The sequence below is a fragment of the Elephas maximus genome, chromosome 6, assembly GCF_024166365.1.
Source record: "Elephas maximus indicus isolate mEleMax1 chromosome 6, mEleMax1 primary haplotype, whole genome shotgun sequence".
Lineage (NCBI taxonomy): Eukaryota > Metazoa > Chordata > Mammalia > Proboscidea > Elephantidae > Elephas > Elephas maximus.
Window position 1 is genome coordinate 39,277,066 of NC_064824.1, and position 19,689 is coordinate 39,296,754.

The 19,689-nt window shown below is 37.8% G+C and overlaps 1 protein-coding gene across 1 annotated transcript in view; it reads left to right on the forward strand.

Moving 5' to 3' along the window:
• The window catches only part of ARHGAP15 (Rho GTPase activating protein 15), a 710,489-nt gene that overhangs the window by 26,518 nt on the left and 664,282 nt on the right, over nt 1-19,689 (forward strand). Inside the window, exon 2 of the mRNA XM_049887125.1 lies at nt 3,322-3,500. Coding sequence (XP_049743082.1) covers nt 3,336-3,500 — 165 coding nt within the window. The 5' untranslated portion in view covers nt 3,322-3,335. The remainder of the gene's footprint in view (nt 1-3,321; nt 3,501-19,689) is intronic.

Sequence of the window (19,689 nt, forward strand, 5' to 3'; positions counted from 1 at the left end):
AATGAACATTGGTTTCTCTATATTTATCTGTTCTTGTCAACAAGGAAGATTCTGAAAATGCTTTCTGCAGCCTGCCCCAGAGAATACAGGGGTGGGGAAGCTGGATAAGAGGCTTTTAAAGTAATCTCATCTTTTGACAGTAACACATCAGTAGGCAAATTATGGGTTGATTGTGAAATCAATAAAAGAATGCATATTTTGATTTGACACTGAAATTTGTGCAAACTCTGAAAAAGCAAGATGCCCTATAAATGCCATATGGCTAGGCTATGTAAATAGTGTGACTTAATGTACTTGGTCAAAAGGTAGTAACTTCAGTCTGCATTACCTGCCCATCAGTACTACAAACAGCACCTACCTAAAAGTTTGAATCTAATGAATGGTATGGAAGATCAAAGCCTTGAATGCACTCACAGGAGTACCCAAATTTTCCTAGAAAAGATTTATGTGTTAGGTCATAGATTTCCCCCAAGTCCATTGGGCATCAATTCAGATCAAAGCATTTGCATGGTTGCTTATCTGCCTTAGTATCCTGTAATACTTTTTGAGCTCCCAGACTTTCTGCATATCAGAGCTGAAGAGTAACCTACAGGTCACGGCAGTTCTCTTTACTGCCCCTGCCCCTCACTATCAATTTTTCCCAAGGATGAAAGTGAGTTGTAAAGATCTCAAAGTGACCATCAGAGACAATGCTGCCCCTAGAAGCCACCTTGGACCCTTTCAACTAAACCAGGCTATTAACCATGAATTTGAGACCTTCATTATGTCAAGACAATTCCTGGATTTTCATTTCTTCATTCATCTCTGTTACATTCATGTAAATATACCTTGAGGAAACTCATGCCGTTAGCAGTAGATCTGCAACGTATCATGGGGATGGTGCAAGACTGGGCAGGCTTTCGTTCAGTTGTGCATATGGTTGCCATGAGTCAGGAGCCAACTTAATGACAGCTAACAACAACAACCATCATAGATGTCAAAGATTCATAGGTTGCCTTTGTTATTTTGAAACAGTTGATTTCTCTTGGGCTAAGAACAATTAATGGACTGAATAATAGGTAACAAATACATAGAATACAACAAAAACTTATTCATTATCCCATATTGGAACAGGGGTATATGGAGAAATAATCATTTGTATTATCTGCATACAATTATGTTTAATTTTTTTAAGTTATATAATAATCTAGAACTTTTTTTAGTTAGATACAAAGATAAAATCCCTTATGCCTACAGTGTTGATTAGATTCAACACATTTTAAAATCTTCTCATCAGAGTGGCTGTCACTATACTTCTATGGAATAAAGGGGATTTGAGACTCTCTTTTTATTAGTTCAAATTTTCATTTCCTACTTAACTAAAAGAGCTCTTGTATTCTCAATTAGACATAAATTTTTATAATGCATCTCTCATGTTGGCACACAAAAAGGAAAATTTAAGTAAAATAAATTGGTTAAAGAATTATTAAAATGATTTTCTTGGGACCAACTTTGTAAGATATAACTGAAGTCCAATAAAATGAAAATATTTAAAATGTACGATTATTTTTGCTCCATGTATACACCTGTGAAACCATCACCATGATCAAGATAATGAATATATCCATCACCTCCAAAAGTTGTCTTGTGCTCAATGCAATTCATTCTTCCCTTCACCTCATTCCTAGACGTTTGTTGATCAGCTTTCTATCACTATAGGTTAGTTTGCATTTTCAATAATTTTATGTAAGTAAAATCATACAATATGTACATTTTATTTTCCTGGCTTCTTTCATTCATCATAATAAATTTGTCTGCATGTATCAATAGCCTGTTCTCCTTTTTTTATTGAGTAGCATTTAATCGTGTGGATAAACTAGTTTATCTATTTACTTGTTAATAGACATCTGGGTTTCCCCTTCTGGAATAAAATACCCACTCTTCACTTCTTTCTGCCCTGTGTCCTTAGGCAAATTAATTAGTCTCTCAGATCCTTGTTTTTCTCCTCTATAAAGAGTGGACTTAATGTCTATCTCATAGGGTTTTTATAAGAATTAAACCACTGGGCACATTACCTGTCACATTGTAAATACTCAATAACTATTAACTTCCTTTCTATTTGTTATTCAATTGCCTTATGGTATCAATTATGAAGTAACATTTTTCTACTTATTTAAATGCTTTCTTTTCTAATCATTTTAGTGTCTAATTTGATCATTATAATGACTCTAGTCTCATTGTCTGTCCAATAACATAGCTGTACCAATACAGTTGGCTCTATAAAATGTAATCCTTCTTAAAAAAAAAAAAAAAAAAGTAATCTTTCTTTATGCTTAGAATAGTTCCTTTAACTGACTGATCACAGTCTTATACAATTTTGTGTACACATGTCCAGTGCCAGCTATGGAATGTCTACATAGGTGAGACTTCTAGACTCAGTCTAAATGGTATCTGCTTCTAGAAGATTTGAAGCTGTGTTTGTATCACAAATACACTATTTTTAAAGAGTTGGGTAATGTGTTCATTTGAGGAGCTTGTGAGGAGGGGCATTTGAAAAGTGTTATAGATTGGGGAGCCCTCCCAGTTCACCCACCAATGTCGCTACAGTTTAGTTCTGTTTTCTTTCTCCCAATTATTTTTTCCTCACCACTACTCCTTTAAGATTTTCCCACACTGAATTTCCCTGTCTAAATCAAACTCCTTGTATTAAAACAAACAAATAAACCAACTGTGTCGATTTTCTCTTTCTTCATACTCTTCATAAATATTATGCCCAAACAAGCTATCAAATCTGCTTCTGTTGTCAGAAGGCAGTGGACAAAAAAATTTTAATTTTCTCCCCTGCGAATATGCTGAGTGGAGGTAGGGGGTAGCACAGAGCATCCTGCTAAGGAGACTGAGACAACATGCCGGATAGATAACAAGATCTGTTTTGCTTTGATGCTGGTCTACTCGCTTAAATTTGATCTTTAGGCATATAGATTTTTATTTACCAAAAAAAAAAAGGACACTGGTGGTAGTGTGTGTGGGGGTGGGGGGAGACAATAGATCAGTGGTACTATTAGGTTTCTTGATGGGATTAGGAACCACACAGACTGTGAGTGTTCTGCCCACTGCCCACCAACTTGTGAAGTCATCTGGCATGTATAGCACTGTCCATATACAGATGCCCTGATTAATAAAAACAGCTATAAAATAGTTATTTTGTTATTCATTGACTTCTATTTATTAATTTTTATTTCTTACTGGTTAGTAAACACATGTTTTCCACCAAGAGTTTTAGAGTTTTTTTCATGCATAAGTATATGTTTGGAATAACATAGTACTTTTATATTTTATCAGGATAACACTTTAATATGCAGAAATCTACAAATTCTGATAGCTCTGTGGAACCACTGAGTTCTACCTGCCAAGGCACAGGAGCAGTGCAAATGAGAGTCAAAAATGCCAACAGCCACCACGACAGACTGAGCCAAAGTAAATCCATGATCCTCACTGATACTGGGAAGCTCCCTGAACCCGTAAGTCAAATACCCTAAGTTCCCTATCATGCAAAATTTTGAAGAAAAAAGCTAATTAGCCTTGTTTTATTTGTTTTCCTAATGTGCATGAGAAAACTCTTTTTGTAATGCATTTTATCTTGCCTACTTATAGTCATAATAATATCCCCAGTTGCCAGAGAAGAGTTGGGCTTAATGCAGAGTGATAAAATGGATTTGGAGCTAGACTGAAGAGTACCTTTGACTCATTTTAAGGGCCTCCACTACCATGCTTCAGTGTCATAAAAATAATGAGGTTATGCTAGCATGTGGTGTTTGTACTTCCAAATACAGTACATCACTTTGAAAAGCCAGAGGCTAAAATTAGCTAAGAATAAAGTGGGAAACAACATCCTTAAAAAAAAAAAAAAGAGAGAGAGCAAGAAAGAAAAAGAAAAATCTCTTCTTTAAAATTTCCCAATAATATATGATTCTGGAAATTAAGATTTGATTTGGATAGGCTTCAACGATGGAAGTGGCGTGGCTATTTAAGGCTTGGAGAGGAAGTCATTTTGTCCCGATAATGTGTCATTAGGAAGATTTGAAATAAAATAGTTAGAGATGAACTCTATTGCCAATTGTGTCCCGGCCCCTGCAAGCATCCTGAGCCACGAAACACACTGATTGCAATGAGTCTCCTCTGGTTAATTTTCCTCCATAATGGTGGTAACTTGCAGCTGAGGCCATAGGATGTTACAAAATTATTTATGCAATGCTAGCCACTCTTTTGGACCCCAGATCTATTTTCTTTCTCACAGTGAGATCAAGAGCGAGAAATAGGTTAGCTGGGGACAGGCTGTGAGCCCCAGTCACTCTGCAAAAACATGTGAGCTATTAATTGAGTGTTCTGTTAATATCATAGGGGCCTATGAAATATTCAGTTCCCTAACTGAGTTATTAAATGAGATAAACTTGCTGAGTAGCATGTTACCGCTTATATTTATTCCCGATTTTTTACTCGAATTTCAACCGCAAAATTAACCTGCAAGCCATCTCAGGAGCTGGAGAAATATATTATTTTAATCATTTTTTTCTTCAGGTGTCGTAGACAAATCTAGCATTAGCAAGCCAGTGATTATATACTGAGAGTGAGAAATGCTTCCTTAGATAACTAATGAGAGATTCATTTTGTCTCACTTACTTTCTCATTTAAAAGTATTGTCTGCTGGGAGGCACAACACTGCCAGCCTGGCTTTCTTTTAAACCAGCTAAAATGTTCCTCAACTATGAACTTGAGAGAGCGGTTCGAGTAAATTATTGGGATCTCTCTAATGGATTATCAAGTCAGAACTGTACCTTTGAAAAAGTTTAAAAGTTAAGTATATTTAATGATGCCTAACATATTTTATTGGCTGTGTTTAACAAAAGGCACTATGCCGCAGTTGTTTTTGACAAGCATGAAAACATCACAGCATGAGACTGCAAAAGGAATTATGGAGAGAAATTACAAGTGATCCATCTCTCAATGAATTATCCACCTCAATAGCCCGCAGAACTCAGCTACCAATTAACACCTACTTTATTACATGTTGGGATGTACTTAATAACTTTCATGTGTTTATGCACTATTACCTTGACTGATGCCTCTTGTACAATTAGGCATAATTGGCATATCAATATGCAAAAGTTAAAAGGATTAACCCTCTTAAAACTAATGAGCATTTCTGTATCCAGCTGCTAAATGAGACAAAATTAGCATTTTTCACTTTTGGGCAGGATTTTATCATGCCGTTTCTCATTGTTGATATTACCTTGTTACATAACTTTAGTTTGGGGGGTTGTATCCTGGACTGTTAGAGAATAAGAGTTTTCCAGAGTTAAATTAGCTATAATTATCTTCGCTTTTGTTTCCCCATTCTTAGCCTGGGCAATATGTATTCCTCGATAAGGAACAAAAATAAAACTTACTTTTCGTGATGTGCGCTCAGTGCATAATTATATAAAAGGGGTATTTTAGTGAGGATATGTCATTCCACCGAGAAAACTTGGCTCAGAGATCCTGTATTGAAAGCTTGCCATGGCACTAGTTTTCTTTCTGTCTCAGTTCTTTTCATCTCTTTTTTCCATGCACAATTTTCTGACTAGATACTGACAGAATGTAAAGTATTTTGGCATATTTATTCAAACAAGCCTGTTAAAGTTTTCTGCTGAAGCTAAACTAAGAATATGAATTTTCAGAAGCTGGAGGGGGACGGGGCAAGGTCAAGGGGGGAGACTTTGAACTTAGGAAAAGGGGGAGGACACGTATATTAAGAAGATGTGTGCATGTTCACGTGTAGCACGGTTCGTTGTAACAGAGACACATTTAATCTGTCTGGGAAAAATTAAGAGCACTTAGAGACCATATATATGCATATAACTCATGCTATTTAATATACATTGTGTATAGTATTATTTGTTCACTGGCATAACGATTATGTGACTATAATATGGACTTACTAGAGTATATAGTAACACAAGAACCTGATAATTATATTAACAGTGATTTAATTCATTACAAAATTCATTCATTCATTACAAAAACGATAGCATGTTCTGGAGTCAAATCAACTCTAAATTTTGTCATTAACTTATAAATTCCATTCTTTTATTTTGCTCAACTAAAAATATTTTAACATGACTGTGAACTCGGAACACAATATAAAATTATCCTATCTGTATCACATCAGAGGAGTATTTTGAAATTCCAATATAAACATGTAGTTGTCCCTAAACTATAGACGCACAAGAGAATTTACTCGTTAAAGATTGTGTTTATCTAAATGCCAAAGGGAGATTTTACAGTAAAGCAAGTATTGATACTCCAATAGTATTTTATTGATGGTGTGCACCATTTTCTTTAGACGCCAAATAATCATTTTTATTTGGTTAGTAAAACCAAAGCCTTTTCAAAATTCAAAGAGGCTACGGTACTACATGGGAAATATCATAGAGCTGGAAAGTTTAGACTTGGGGAGACGTGGTTAGCAAGAAAATTGCTCATTCACAGGAGAAATCTGGAGACCTTTGCTAGGGAAGAAACACTCCTTAGTCTCAGTGATTTTTTGTCTCATCCTGAACATCAGAGTGAGATCTCTTAAAGGTGGGCTGTGTATTTACCTGAATAGACGGCTTAGTGAGAATGAGTGGGGGGGCAAGTGAAGTGTGCTTTTTTAAAGGTTAAAAAGACTAATGTGCAACCCAGCAAATAGCTAACACAAAAGTTTAATGTGGCTTTGATGTTATTTATAAGAGGGATGCTCTATCCTACTAGACAGTTTAGAATAGACATTAATGAAGAGTTTAAATAGCCCAAATCAGTAAACTGCAGACATAGGGGTTGAAAGTGGGAGCTGCCGCAGCATTAAATGCTATCTTAAGCAGCAACATGTGTGAATATTCACTGTTTCCATCTTATAAACCCTGTAGAAAGGCATTTCTTCATTCATGGCCATCAAGAACGGGGACGTATCTTTTTACTGGTGTTCAGATAAAGACTTAGATCAAGCCATTCCTGAACGTTAACATACAAGACTTCTTTTGCTTCCATTATCAGACGGTGTTGGTTCATTTTTCTTTTTAATGCGTTATCAGGAAAAAGGGGGAAACAATTCTCTTTTGTTTCTTACTTCTGTGATTATAGGATACTTGCCAAACTTGTGGCTAGCCAAAAAGGCAGACATAAAAAATTGCTACTAAAAATGTAAGCCTTCTGTTTAGCAGAGTTTTCGAGAAATATTGTGAGATTGTAGAGCTTGTCCATGTTTACTTCAAATCAAGCCTATAGTTGGGTTTGAGGCTTTGTTTGTATAAATGGTCCTGAAGTGGATCCTGATATTTAATTAAAATGACACTAAATCACATTGAATTGATAAGACTTGGCATCTCAAACAAAGGTAATTGCCCGTATTGGTTTTGTACAAAAATAGCGCTGCTTGGAAAATGTGCAGCCAACACAGGCTGTCAACTCCATTTATAGATCGATATGTGAAAACCATTGATCAGGCAGGCATGTGTAACAGTAACACTTTGCATTTATTTGTTGTTTTTATACCACATTAAGGCTTACAGGATTATAGGCTTCCTAAATATTTTGACTTCCTCATAAATATATGATCTGTTGCATGTTAATTAAATGAGAGTCTGCAGCCATTTCTAAAATTGTTTTTAGTTTGATGATTTCTTTTTATTGCTGTGGACCGTATGATCTGAAAATGGATTAGTTTCCTTCTGCATAAAGATTATTAAAGCTTACTTTAATGTGTCCTATTTAGGGTAAGATGCGGTTGCCTTTTTGCTTTGAAAGGTAGACATACAGGCAATTATTTTCTCTGAGCGAGTGGCTGATCTTTTTTTATTAACTGGGCACCCTCAACGCTCAGGGTAGAATTATTTCCTGATATATTTTGCACACCCCATAGATAACGGGTTTTCTTGATTTCTCCTGATGGGATTTATTTTCTTTCTTTTCTTTTTATCTAGTTCTGTAGTTCAGGCATCTGATCAAACATTATGCGGAAAATAAACTGATCACCTCAATTAAATTCTAGACACACACAAATATAATTTGAATTCTATTTTTCTGATTCAAGAACAAGCCTTATGAGCTTTTCTGACACACTGCGTTCTGCAGTTAAATCTTTCTTATCTCATCAATGTAAGGACAGCGTTTTGTTCCTAATCTTTATTGGACTATTGTGGATGACATTTGTAAGCCATTTTGGCTTATAAGGCAGAGCTGGAGGACAGTGGCGTGAGACTCTCTGTAGATCCAAGCCTCAGATATGACTATGCAATAATGTGTCTTCCACTGCAATTTTCTTCGCCACTGAGAGGTCAATTTTGTTGAGAAATCTTTTTTATATCCTCTCTATACATTAGGAATGCTGCTTTCAACACAAGACGTGGCTTTGTATACAATATTAAAATGATAATAAAAGAAACTAGATTTCAGACACTGCCGCCCTCCCCCGCCCAAAAAAAGGCATCATATGAAATCCAAGGGTTACTTAAGGTAACTAGCCTGATATAGTTTGCAATCATGCTGTACAGCAGACAAAAAGTTTATTACCTAGAATTTGGACTTTCACCCGATATGCCCCGGGGTAAAAGATGATTCAAAAAACCACCAGAGATTTCTTTTCCTTGTTCTTGCCATCCTGTGTCATCTCATGCTGTGAAAATCTTTAACTGTGTTTACCAAGCACAAATTGGACTTGCCAAAGGTTCAGAAAGTTTATGATGCTAGTGTCGAGTCTCTCTGCTTCAAAGAACCAGCCAGGGCTCTCAAATTCACGTCTGTGGCTGTACGTTTCCATTTTAACTTGAGCAGAGCTAAATTTGTTTATAATCTCCTACTGATTGAGCGTGGAGCTGAATGTACATGAGATACATTTTTTTTAAAGTTAGTCCTCTGATTACTAATTTGAATCCAAAACTCTAACCTTGTTAGCATCTGGACTTATTTCCATAATAACAACCCCTTCAGAACCTACAAAGTAATGAATAATTGACAACAAATGAAATGTTTTGATAGTTGTCGGCACAAAGCATGTTTAATGTTTTGTGTTGCTTCCTAGCTAATTATGTAGATGACACATTTGTCAGACCTTGACTGCCATTAGAAACGTGTTTCCAGAGGGGAGAAAAACAGGCTATTCATAGAGTAATTAACTAGAATGCTCAATGACCTGTGAGAGATTCAAATCGCTGCCAGTTCAGACATTGTTTTGTTACAAAAGCAGAGGGGTAATTAAAATTCCAAATTACAGTCCTATGATGGAGCATTTGTTTGTTGACAGTATACTCTTACTCTAGTTTGTTAATTCTTTTTTAAATTGCTTCTAATCCATTTTATAGCTTTAGGAGCTCCATCTTTGAATCTACTGACAACTAATATTATAGTAAATTGTTCTTCAAGCGAGTACTGCTAGTGCCTCACTGTTTCAAGGGAGCACAAGGTGGGTGGAATAACAGACCTCAGCTCCTTCCCTAAACAGACATATCAGGTGTTGTCAGTGGGAAGGCTGCAAACGTGGAACATCTTGTCACATGCTCTGCTCCCAATTCTGTACGAGGGGAAAATGTTCCAGCAGGAAATACAGAGATAAAAAGGAAAGCCACAATCAACAACTGAAAAGGGGGAAGAAGCCTAATCCTCCAACAAGAAATGACTGACGAAGGTGTTCTCTTACCAAGAAGGAGGAGAGTTAGATCCAGGATGATTTGAGGAGAGGTTTATTGAGAGTGTGGTGTTGAGTTTAATGCAGAAGATGCAACAGTCTATAGGAAACCACACACAGATGACACAAAAAATGGCAGGCTTCAGAGCAATACCTTCCATCTCAGGTCAATAACAAACCAGGCAATAATGGCTATCACCATGAAAATCCTCCAGCAAATATTGGGAGAGTTTACAAACCTAGATAGCTAAAGTCGTCTACAGATATCAGCTCAAGTGAAATATTTACTTAGGTTGCTGAAAGTGAGAAGATAGTTTTATTAAAAAGATCTGACAGAAGTCACACGGCGTTTGATGCAGGCGAGCTGACAGTGGCATCCAGTGAGCGCTGATTATCCCGAAGTCACTGTCAGCTAGGATTGATTTTCACTTTCTCCATTTATGTAACGGTTCCTGTAATACAGCTGACCCCGAATCACGTTACCTTGTCATTTCTCTGCATGGATCAAGAAGAGATGAGCTGAAAATAGCTAGACACTGACCTTGAACTTGCCAGAAAAGTGAGAAGTGACAGTGGGGTTTTTCTGTAGTTCATGTTCAAAGACTAAGGCAAAGTGTTCCCCTGTTGAGTTCACTGCAGCAGCACAAGGGGGCAGAGCAGTACTAGAGATTACAGGTAAAATAGATTCTGCTCCAGCATGTACAGACTCTGAAATACCCAGTTAAAGCCAGACGTCTCATTTTCACATCTTAGTGTCGACATAAAGGAGAATTACTGATGGACCAAAATCTCAGGTCCCCTGATGTTCCTAATCACTAAATTATTTGCAGCATCTCCTATTCAATTCATACAATACTCTTCAGCCTTAAAATAACTTTGGACCCATCCCAAAGTGGTGTGTGGCCTTTTAGGTATAATTGTGTTAGAAGAAAAGGATATTCTTATTAAGGATAAAAGCCCCAAGAAGGTAGAATCGAAGAGCATTATTTGAGGATGTGGAGTCGCAAGCAGGAAAAAGAAGAACTGGAAAGTGGTGTTTACCACTAGATTTATGATCATTTTTTTATATCTTGTACAGAAACCCTGGTGGCATAGTGGTTAACAGCTGTGGCTGCTAACCAAAATGTCAGCAGTTGGAATCCGCCAGGTGCTCCTTGGAAACTCTATGGGGCAGTTCCACCCTGTCCTATAGGGTCTCTATGAGTCGGAATCAACTCAATGGCAATTTTTTTTTTATACCTCTCACATTTTCATGTCTTCCTCGACTTTCAAAAATGTTCTTTAATGCATCATCCTTATAACCATGATTATTCTTAATCACAATAGGCTGAACGTTGTCCTTTGCTCGCTAGCACTTAGTTAAGCTAACCTCACTGTTGTACTGATGATGAATGTTTCTCATCATTGGCACTCCGTCCACACTCAAAGAACCTGCCAAGTGAAGCAGAGAACTGAAGCAGGTTGAGAAACAGAAGAACAACGACATTGACTCTATCCCCTACGTTGTAAGTGCCTTATGTGATGGCGCAGTAGCATCTTTGCATGCGGGAGGGCGCGATGGCATTTTTGCATCCCCCACAGTGCCCAGCCCAGTATCTGGCTCTTTTTTGCTTGCATATGGCGGATTCGTTCTCTCTCTGTCTCTCTTCCTTTCTCTCTCTCCCTCTCTCCACCCCCACCTCCTCTCTCTATATATAAAAGAACTTAATTTTATATTCCAAGGAAAAGGACTGTATATAAAAAATATTTACAACCTGAATTATCAAGATTGCCCCAATACTTCTGTGGGTTCAACTAAGGATAAATGGACAATGTTGATAAGAGAAATGAGTAGAATTTTAGTATGATTCAAGGATGGAATGAACAGGTAAACAGGAAACCATTCTATTGCCAAGAATGAGGCTGAAAAGATTCAGAACACCTGTGTCATCCCAGAAATCCAGGATAGCTTTGGGACATAGGCAGAAGAAAATGGCCTTGTGCTTTAAGCTTGAGGCCACTGACTTAGAGGTATTCGCGTTTGGGGAGGGGGGTGGCAGTGCTGGATTTAACATTACAAAAATTGTGTGTCTACACCTGATGTCTCCGAGGGCCATCCTGAGGAACGGCTGCATTCCTTTACAGTTGTGCAGTCTACTCTGCATTCCTGCTCCTCGAAGTGTGAGGAAACCTCTAGCTTGCCCCTTCCTAGGCGGTAGAAAACCGATTCCTAAATGGCTGATTAGCCTCTGCTCCCCAGGTCAAGGCAGACATAAAGGTGTCGGCTGCTGAAACACTTCCCCGGAGTATTTGGGTTTTAATTTTTTGATTTTCCCCTTCCTTCAGTGTGTAAGTTTTAATAAGGGACTTCAGTCCCTGATGTGTTCAGATTCAGTTTATTGTTACCATCTGTTTAATTACCCTCTCAGGTTTGTGTTGGGAAGCATGAAAGTATTTTATCCAGCCTTTGAATCCCTGTGTTCCTAAAGAGATGTGGGTGAAGTACGCGTCAGATTTCAAAGAGCATATTAAAAACTGATAAGCAGCTCCACCTTCAAACGATAACTTATAAGGACAAGGCATTATTTTTCGCATTAACGTGTGTTGCAAGTAATTAGCAAATATAGGGCCATGAGGCTTTCCCAGAAATACTGCCATCTTCTTTGTGTATAACCTTGCAAGGGCCTCCTTTGAGGTGATGGATTTTAAAAGTCCCAATCACTTCCATCGCAGTGGCAATAAGGTTACTGGGGGAGAGTTACAGGATTTGAGTTGTCACAGGATATAGATATTAAGTGTTAAGCAGGTTTAAGAATGTACTAAGGAAAAAATAAAAACAGAACCTTTGAGGGAAGTTGAAATATTCCAAAAGAGTTTCAGAGTTACCTTATTCTCTTTCTTCTTTTTCCTCCCCTCCTCCTCTTCTTCTTCCTTCCTTCTTCTTATTACAATGCATCCCCCACTTTTTTAAAAGAAGTCCCAGCATGTTTCTAGTAGCCACCCTAAAAAAAAAAAAAAAAAAAAAAAAAACCACCCTAGTCAACACTATATCTAGTACATATTTCCATGTGCGAGTACCTTTGATTACAAAAGTATACTTGCTGTCACAGACATCTCATTAGCTTATGTCCAAATTATTTTATACATCAGTATGTGGGTAATAAATAAAAATAAAATGAAACAAAACCAAATTCGAGAGTTTAGGTATCAAAGTTTTTCAGAGGTCTGACAGGGAACTCTGAAAATGAAAAGAAAATAAATCAGATATTCTTACTTTCTAAATCAAACAAAGAAGGTAACTGACTGCTAATGTTTTATTTTTACCACCCCTGAGGAGGTTATTTCAATTAATGAAAATGTTTGCTGGGGTGTCAGGATGCTACTAAATTAAGAATGTGTTTGAAAGTGTTTAAGAATAGTAGTCTTGCTTTTTTCTGCCTGTGCCCTTCCACAATAAGGTAAACATAAATGGCTAAAATGCCATTTTTTTATCCCTTCATGAAGAAACCAGTGCTGTTCTTTCCTTACGCTTTTGCATTATTTCTGAGAAGGAAGAGGAACAGTGACGACACTCAACTTGCCTTGACTACTTTTGGGCACCTGACCTGCTTTCTTTCCCACAGGGTAAAAGAAAGCTGCAGTCCTCACATTTCCAATGCGAAGGGACATGTGTCTCCTTGCATTGAATTGTCTTAGATCATATCATGTAGCGCAAAGTGACCCAATAGAGGAAGACAGGAAAACAAAGTGACAGTTTCATTTGCTCTAATACAAACTCCAACGTGAAAACATAGAGGCACATCTTAGCGGCTTGCTGTCAGATCACGAGAATGTATCCAAGGCATATTTAAAAATCAGCAGTGAAATGTTAATGAACAAATAAGCTTACTTCAGGTTAGGCAAGCTGAGTATAACTACCACTGTTTTTAAAATCTATGAGAAAATGAATCTGGCTGATACTTGATAATATATCACACACTGTGGTCCTACCTATTGATCATAGCCTGACAATGGGTAACCTTTCACGGCAACTTCCTCTTTTACCATGAATTATTGACAGAGCTAATGCCAACAGCACAAGATGAAATAGACAGGAAACAAGTTTACATTCCTGGATGGGTTATCCTTAATCTCCATGCTTTTAATATCATAGCAGAAGGAAAACAATAAACAAGCAACCAAAAAGAAAAGAAATAGCTTCTTTCTTGTCTTGAAAATACTGAGTGAGCGTTTGCTTTCAGATTATTAACGTGACATTGTTATAATTCTCATCTATGACTCTATGTGGGATCTAATTCCTGATATTAAAGGGAACATTATTATTCTTTCACTCTAGTGTCTTCTAGGCCTGTTATCTTATAGATCCTAGGAACTGTTACTTTAACAGTGCATCTTGAGGTCCCCTTTATTAATATCCCCCTCCTCGCTGAGTGGTCACCATCTCAACCCTACCTCTGTGTGTGTCCCTGCAAGTATCTCCAAAGTAGAAAATGGTCTAATTTACAAACCTACCAAAACAGTCCCTATCATTAGTGTCGTTCTTGTCTATTTAAGGGGAACAGACCAACATTGCCCTTAAAACACTTTGCTGGCCCACAGTATAATGCATGCCCTCACTAAAACAAAGGGGATAACACCAACCATAAAGGAAAGATCAGAGACATAGGCTCAGGTCAGTATGAGTTGCCTTGAGGCTTACTCTTTTCATTCAGTTAAAAACAAGAGAAAAGACAGAAAGGAAGAAGAAATTACTCCATCCATTCAGTTAAAAACAAGGGAAAAGAAAGACAGACAGAAAGAAATAAAGAAAAAGGTAAAAAAAATTAACAGTAATTTACTCATTACATCAACCTGTTGTTGGGTGCTATTGAGTTGATTCCAACTCATAGCGACCCTATAGGACAGAGTAGAACTGCCCCACAGGGTTTCCAAGGAAGTGCTGGTGGATTCAAACTGTCGACCTTTTGGTTAGCAGCTGAGTTCTTAACCACTGTGCCACCAGGACTCCATCATAGATCTACTAGGGCCAAAATACGGTAACAGCCAGGTATTGAAATTAACTAGTCAGCTAACAATTTTAAAGATTTGGCTCTGCCTAAGGCAAGATATTTCTTACATCTTTTTGATTACTTGATCACGCACAAAATAGGCTCTATTGAGACCTTACCATTTCTGTTTTTCTCATGTGTGGATAACTGGACAGCAGACTTCCTATGAGAATGGGTAAGGAAACCCAGATCAGATTCAAGGTGCATTAAAAAGAACAGTTTTGCACTATTACACCAGGGTTCTGAGCGTTCCTCCAGGCACACTGCCGTTTCTACCTCTGAATCCCCTATCTCCTGCCTGACTGGTTAACTAAAATCAGTCTTGGAAGATTAATACTTTCCAAGACCACCAAGGTGTACCTAGGACTGATATTCTTCCTCTGATCTATAGTCTAGGGTCTGTTTATAGAGATTTTCCCCATTAAGGTCAATATTGACTCCAGGTACACTATCTGCATGCTGTAGTGAGGCTAGGCTAATGGGTTCTACAGTAGGAGTTACAAACGGCTAGGCTACTGACCTAAATTGGTCCACTGATGTTTTTCATTTCGTAGGCATGATATTTTTAAAATTTGGAATCTGAAAGCCTTTCATTAGAATTGCTTCATCAATGTATCTTACCTGCTTGGTCATGAAGGCATTTGAGTTTGTAATCTCTTAAAGTTCTTTCACTGACTAACTGTTCAGAAGTCATAATGCAGCAAGTCAGAAGAGGACAATCGTTAGTTATAAATTCAGAAATGTTGTTCCTACCACATTTTACTGATAGTGTCAAAACAGATTTTATTATGCAGCTAAATATGAATTTTCTTATTCAGATTTTCTCATTTAGGTTTAATTTCAAGTTTAGGCTCTTGTATTATTATAAATTAACAAACGTTTGCTGCCTTTTAAACAACACTAAAAAAAAATTGTGATTGCCTATGGAAATGGCATCTCCTGTCACAAAGTTATAAATATTACTGTTTATTCTGGGGTATCCATGATGTAACTTTTGTGGGGTTTTGAAATATTTCGGAAACTTGATGAGAAGTTACTTTGTGTTTAAGTAAAGCAGTATGCTTCTAAATCTTATGAAGAAGAATCAGAAGGGCCTTGAAAAAGAGAAGCCATGCTTTCTATCAGTTCCCAGCATTGCACAGAACTTACATCAGCTTAGACTTAACTAGCCATCTAATTACTTATTGTGTACTTGATATTCCAACTAATTTGACTCAATTGGAAGACTTTTAAACTTTGTTGGGATTTACATTTCCTCTTCCATTGACATGCAACGTCCCGTAAGAAATGAAACACACACACACACACACACACACAACCACAAAACCTCCTCCTCTCAGCTCCTCATAATTTCTTTTCTGGAACATCTTTACCAAATCAGAAGCTGTATTTCTTTATGGAGAGAAGACAGATGCACATGAAGAAGAAAAACCTACTTAGAAACAAAGATTGAAGGAATCTCAGAGATCACTGGACTTGCAACTTGCATGTTGAAATATGACCTAAAGAGGTGCTTTATTTGGCCTAGACAGTGTTTGTTCCTTCTTCCTTTTGAATTGGGCTGACATCATGATCTTCCACATAAAAATTTATACTTGTGACTTCTCTCAAAAAATCAGAAAATCTGGCAACGCTGGGTTGGCTACTCCAAAGAACAGGCAGTAATCAGCTGAAGTAAAGCTGCTGTTGCCCTATCCAAATGGGAAAGTGCCCCCTACTTCTCAACAGTCCCAAGCAGGCCCACTTCAGTGGTTTGCGTTACTTATCTGTCATTTGAGTAGGCAAAGCTTGCTTTAGGGGCGTAACCTAATCTTCTTTACATGCAACTGAGGATCATAAAAAGCTAAATTATTCAGGGAACTGCAAAACTCATGTCTCCTTTTAGAATGATGTCTTCCATTTTTCCATGCCCTCTCTCCTAGGTGGGAATAAGATTTTTATATAGAAAGAAATAGCCCTTTCATATATTTAGGAAGTTATTTCCGTAAATGATGCTTTAGAGAACTTTATCCATTGTCGATTCCCAGAGACACTAATTAGCACCCCTGTGGCACATAAATCTCCAACGACGAATCAAAGAGTCAGTCATGGAGAGATGCAGCAAGCGTCTGTACCTGATGTGGCCCCTCCAGGTTCAATCAGAATAGTCAGTGGTCAGTGTCACAGAGAGGTTATAACGCCCTTGTTTGCTAGTTATGATTATGGTGGAAGTTCATTATTTTCACCAGCAAAATTTTACTCTAGCAAGGATTAGAATTATTTTTAGGCAGTATAAAAAAAATCAGTTGCCATGATTCCAACTCATGCCAACCTCATGTGTGTCAAGGGAGAGCTATGCTCCACAGGGTTTCAGTGTCTGATTTTCTGGAATTAGATGGCCAAGCCTTTCTTTTCAGGCATCTCTGGGTAGACTTGAACCTCCAAGCTTTTGGTTAACATCTAAGCACTTAACCATGTGTGCCACCCAGGGTCACCCAGACAGTATAAAGCTAGGTATAAATTATGCCCTCAAGTAAGCCTACATAATGGTTACCTTCACAGTGCTTTGCTACTACATGGGAGCAAAGAGGAGCTTAGTTATTATGAGCATGAACTCAGTGTTGTATAGACCTGGAAGCAAGTCCTAGCTGTCCCTCTTACTCACTATGTTACTTGGGCAAGTTCCTTAGTGCCTTTGGACCTTCCTATCCACACTTAAAAATGAATATAAAATTATCAGTTACCTAAAGAGCTGTTATGAAGAGAAAAGGAGATAATATAGGTAAACTGCTAAGTATGACACCTGTGTATAGAGGAAATATTCAACAAATTATAGAAAATTCCTATTATAGTTATAGCTTACCCATTTGCATAAAGTCCTTTGGCAAGCCTGGCTCTGTACCCTTAGGCTGGCCTATGTGCCAGACTAAGATAGAACAGGAAGAAAGGCCTTGCAATCCATTTCCCAAAATTAGCAAATGAAAACATTATGGATCACAAGAGTATTGTTCAATATGGTGCTGGAATATGAGCCTCCTAGGTTGGAAGGCATTACATAATAGCTACAACCATGGACTCAAACATGCTGATGATCAGTGGGGATGGTTCAGGACCAGGCAACATTTTGTTCTGTCATACATAAGTTCATCATGAGTTGGAGCCTACTTGACGGTTACTAACAACAACTAACAAGCATACTCTTCTGACATCTGACCATCACTTTTGTACAAATGGGCTCCCAACACCCATCTGTGTTCTAAACCATACTGACTAAACTACCTTGAACTCTATTTCCCAGCCTATTCTTCATTTCAGCTTCTGATTCTTAGACAAATCTTCTTTGATGTTTGATATTGTTCCCACAATAATGCCCGCTAGTCTCCATCCTCAGCTACAACTCACAATTACTTCTTCTATTATAATAATAATGGAAACCCTGGTGGCGTAGTGGTTAAGAGCCACAGCTGTTAACCAAAAGGTCGGCAGTTCAAATCCACCAGGTGCCGCTTGGAAACTATGGGGCAGTTCTACTCTGTCCTATAGTGTCTCTATGAGTCAGAATTGACCTGATGGCAACGGTTTTTTTGGCTTGGTATTATAATACAAGTATTTATCATCAGGGAGCATCGACTGTATGCTTGGCACTGTGCTGAATGCCATAACATGGACAATTTTATTAAATCCTCATACCAAATAAAGGATGGAACTGAGATGTGAACCCAAGGGTATTTGATACCAAAGCTGAACTTTTGGCCTTTCTGAGCCATACTCTGTATCAGAGACCCTAAACACTGATACCCTACCCTGTTGCAGGCCTTTGTAATAATATTCCTGCTATATTCAATCTGGCCTGGAAAAGAAGTGAGAATCAGATGTATATTCTTTTTTATGCCTATTAAAATTCTATTCTGCTTTAAAAGACCAGTTAAAAATCTCCCGCCTAGTTTTCTGACAGGCCTTTTCCTTGTCTGAATTTCTATAGCAACTATCATTTGATCAATTCTGTGATTATTAATTATGCACAGATTTAGTGTCTTTCCCTCTGTTTTCTTTTGAGAATGTATTAACCTTCATTATTTTTTTAATTTTTATTGTGCTTTAAGTGAAAGTTTACAAATCAAGTTAGTCTCCCACAAAAACTTGTGTACACCTTGCTAAAAAACACCTTGCTACATATCCCCAATTGCTCTGCCCCTAATGAGACAGCCTGCTCCCTCCCTCCACTCTCTCTTTTCGTGTCCATTTCGCCAGCTTCTAGCCCCCTCTACCCTTTTATCACCCCTTCAGGCAGGAGATGCCAGCATAGTTTCAAGTTAACCTTCATTATTGTTGTTGAACTTTATATGTGTCCATATTATAGACCAAAAAAAAAAAAAAAAGCTCATTGCCATTAAGGCGAATCCAACTCACAGCAACCCCTGTAAGACAGAGTAGAACTGCCCCATAGGGTTTCCAAGGAGCGGCTGGTGGATTTGAACCACCAGCCTTTTGGTTAGCCATTGAGCTCTTAACCACTGTGCAACCAGGGCTCATGTTATATATTCCCTACTAAAGACATCAGCTACTAACCAAAAGGTTGGCAATTAGAATCCACTAGCTGCTCTTTGGAAACCCTATAGGACAGTTATACTCTATCCTACAGGGTTGATATGAGTCAGAATTGACTCGATGGCCAAGGGTTTGGTTTTGTTTTTATTAAAGTGAAAACTCCTTAAAGTCAGACTTCACATCCTATCCTCATCAGAACCTTGTTGAAAATAGACTTTTTTTTTTTTTTTAAAGTACTTTTAAAAGTTTAAAATACTGTATGGCTAGTAATCCCTAGTAACATCTCCTCTGATTTATGAACAAAACACCTTGAAGATACAGGAAGGGCAAAAGGACTCACAAGAGCAACAAAGCTTAGAATCTAGGAATATCTCATAACCATAAGGGTAGAGAAGCTAGAATGTGGGGGAAATCAATGATCCATTTATGCTTCACCTCATGGAACAGTGAAGTCAC